Genomic DNA, 3,046 nt, shown 5'->3' on the forward strand with positions numbered 1-3,046 from the left:
CAGTTTTATTTAAGACATTGCATTTTCCACTTAACAATACAGTGCTTATAAAGTGCAATGTTTATTTCCTTTCCCTGTGCACATATTCCATGTTCAAGTATCAAGAATGCCCTTGATTCACAGACCTGTACCCCTGGGGATAAAAATATATGTTTATAACAAATAAAAAATTAAAAAAAAAAAGAATGCCCAGTTTTTTTGCTATAGCAGCTCAACATTACAACTGCCATGTTATTTGCTACAAATTTGGGTCCTTTGAATATTGTATGTGGAACAATGCTCAACCTATTTATTCTCAGATTGGTTTAGTCAACCTCTTCAATGGTGGGCCCAGAGGAGGCACCACCAGAGGGAGGAGCTCCACCACCAGGGAAGCCTCCAGGCATTCTTCCTGGCATGCCCCCTGCACTCTGGTACACCTTGGTGATGATGGGGTTGCAGACTTTCTCCAACTCTTTCTGCTGGTGTTCAAATTCTTCCTTCTCTGCAGTCTGGTTCTTATCAAGCCAGTTGATGATTTCATTGCACTTGTCAAGAATCTTCTGTTTGTCTTCATCATTTATCTTGCCCTGAAGTTTTTCATCTTCAACAGTTGCTTTCATGTTGAATGCATAAGACTCAAGTGAATTCTTGGAAGACACCTTGTCCTGCTGTTTCTCGTCTTCAGCTTTGTACTTCTCAGCTTCCTGGACCATGCGCTCAATATCTTCCTTGCTCAAGCGGCCCTTGTCATTAGTGATGGTAATCTTGTTCTCTTTTCCTGTGCTCTTATCCACAGCAGAGACATTGAGAATACCATTAGCATCAATATAGAAAGTGACCTCAATCTGAGGGACACCACGAGGAGCAAGAGGTATGCCTGTGAGTTCAAACTTTCCAAGTAGATTGTTGTCCTTGGTCATGGCACGCTCACCTTCATACACCTGAATAAGCACACCAGGCTGGTTGTCGGAGTAGGTAGTGAAGGTCTGTATCTGTTTGGTAGGAATGGTAGTATTACGCTTGATAAGAACAGTCATGACTCCTCCAGCAGTTTCAATGCCAAGAGAAAGTGGAGTGACATCCAACAGCAGCAAATCTTGAACATTTTCAGATTTGTCTCCAGAAAGGATGGCTGCCTGGACAGCTGCACCATAAGCAACAGCTTCATCAGGGTTGATGCTCTTATTCAGTTCTTTTCCATTGAAGAAATCTTGGAGAAGTTTCTGAATCTTGGGGATACGGGTAGAACCACCCACCAGGACAATATCATGGATCTGAGACTTGTCTAACTTGGCATCCCGAAAAGCTTTCTCTACAGGGTCCAGGGTGCCACGGAACAGATGAGCATTTATTTCTTCAAACCGGGCACGAGTCATAGAGGTATAGAAGTCGATTCCTTCATACAGAGAATCAATCTCAATACTGGCCTGGGTGCTGGAAGAAAGTGTACGCTTAGCACGTTCACAAGCAGTACGGAGACGACAAACTGCCCTCTTGTTTTCACTGATATCTTTCTTATGTTTGCGCTTGAACTCTGAAATAAAATGGTTGACCATTCGGTTGACAAAGTCTTCTCCACCTAAGTGTGTGTCTCCAGCTGTGGACTTAACCTCAAAGATCCCATCTTCAATAGTAAGGATTGACACATCAAAAGTGCCACCTCCTAAGTCAAAGATCAGCACATTCCTTTCAGCTCCAACTTTTTTGTCTAAGCCATAAGCAATAGCAGCAGCAGTTGGCTCATTGATGATTCGAAGTACATTGAGACCAGCAATAGTTCCAGCATCTTTGGTAGCCTGACGCTGAGAATCATTGAAGTACGCAGGTACTGTGACAACTGCATTGGTAACGGTCTTCCCAAGATAAGTCTCTGCAATTTCCTTCATTTTCGTCAAAACCATAGAAGACACCTCCTCTGGATAAAAGCTTTTTGTCTCTCCCTTGTATTCTACTTGGACCTTGGGCCTGCCAGCATCATTCACCACCATGAAAGGCCAATGCTTCATATCAGACTGGACAACAGCATCATCAAATCTCTGTCCAATCAGGCGTTTGGCATCAAAACTGTTGGTGGGGTTCATCGCAACTTGGTTCTTCGCAGCATCACCGATCAATCGTTCGGTGTCCGTGAAGGCGACATAACTTGGGGTGGTCCGGTTTCCCTGATCATTGGCAATTATTTCCACTTTCCCGTGCTGGAAGACACCCACGCAGGAGTAGGTGGTGCCAAGATCAATGCCAACTGCAGGTCCCTTAGACATGGTTGCTTATGTGTAGGCCTGGCTTGGGTTGAGAAGAAGACAGCAATCCAAAGATATAGCCCCGCGTTCAATCGTGGCATTAATTTCTTAAAGTAAGTAATAATGTATGTAGTATGAAATTCAAAAACTCACAAAATGAAATATAGTGAAAATGAAATTTAATTCCTATCTGTAAACCCCAGTCACCTACTTTCTTTCAACAGAAGCAATCATTCTGAAAAATTTACTTTATTTCATTAGAAATATTATATGTCTATACAAGCAGTGTCTCTCGGGGGAAGAGGACATTTCGTAAAACATAAATTGTCTTTACTCTGTAGACAAGCCTGCTGTACTCTTAGTAAGCAAAGAAAGTAGATTCACAGACTGAGATTCTACTTCCATCTTTACTCAACCAACAATCTCCCAGTATCCAATATTTAAATTTCTTAGAAAACATCTTGGTTGGCCAAGCTTAGGTCAGATGTCCACCCTTGGTTTAAGCAGCTGGCACTGGGGAAGGAAGGATGGATGGAATTTTGTGGTTTGTAGAACTATCCGTCTTAAAGACTGCTGGTGAAGAACATCCTTAAAGACAGAGTATAACTGAAGAACCAATGACTGATGTGTGTCCTGCACCATTTAAAAAAAAAAAATGTCATAGGAACTGTGAAAACTGGTTTAAGAAAAGGTGACGAAGGACCCTAATAAGATTTATGGCCATGACTTATTCTTCAGTAAAATGTTTGCCTTTGCAGTATGTTTGTTCTGTTCCTACTTGGTTATGAGAAATGACTGAACACAGGACAATGGGAATAGGTAGG

General features: G+C 42.1%; 1 protein-coding gene across 1 annotated transcript; it reads right to left on the reverse strand.

Moving 5' to 3' along the window:
- Positions 1-267: 267 nt before the first annotated feature.
- On the reverse strand, positions 268-2,289 carry LOC116586621 (heat shock cognate 71 kDa protein-like). The gene has a single exon (XM_032336828.1). It carries the CDS (start codon positions 2,241-2,243, stop codon positions 306-308), a length of 1,938 nt encoding a protein of 645 aa, XP_032192719.1. The 5' UTR covers positions 2,244-2,289; the 3' UTR covers positions 268-305.
- Positions 2,290-3,046: the final 757 nt, after the last annotated feature.

Source organism: Mustela erminea, chromosome 3, assembly GCF_009829155.1.
Source record: "Mustela erminea isolate mMusErm1 chromosome 3, mMusErm1.Pri, whole genome shotgun sequence".
Classification (NCBI taxonomy): Eukaryota; Metazoa; Chordata; class Mammalia; order Carnivora; family Mustelidae; genus Mustela; species Mustela erminea.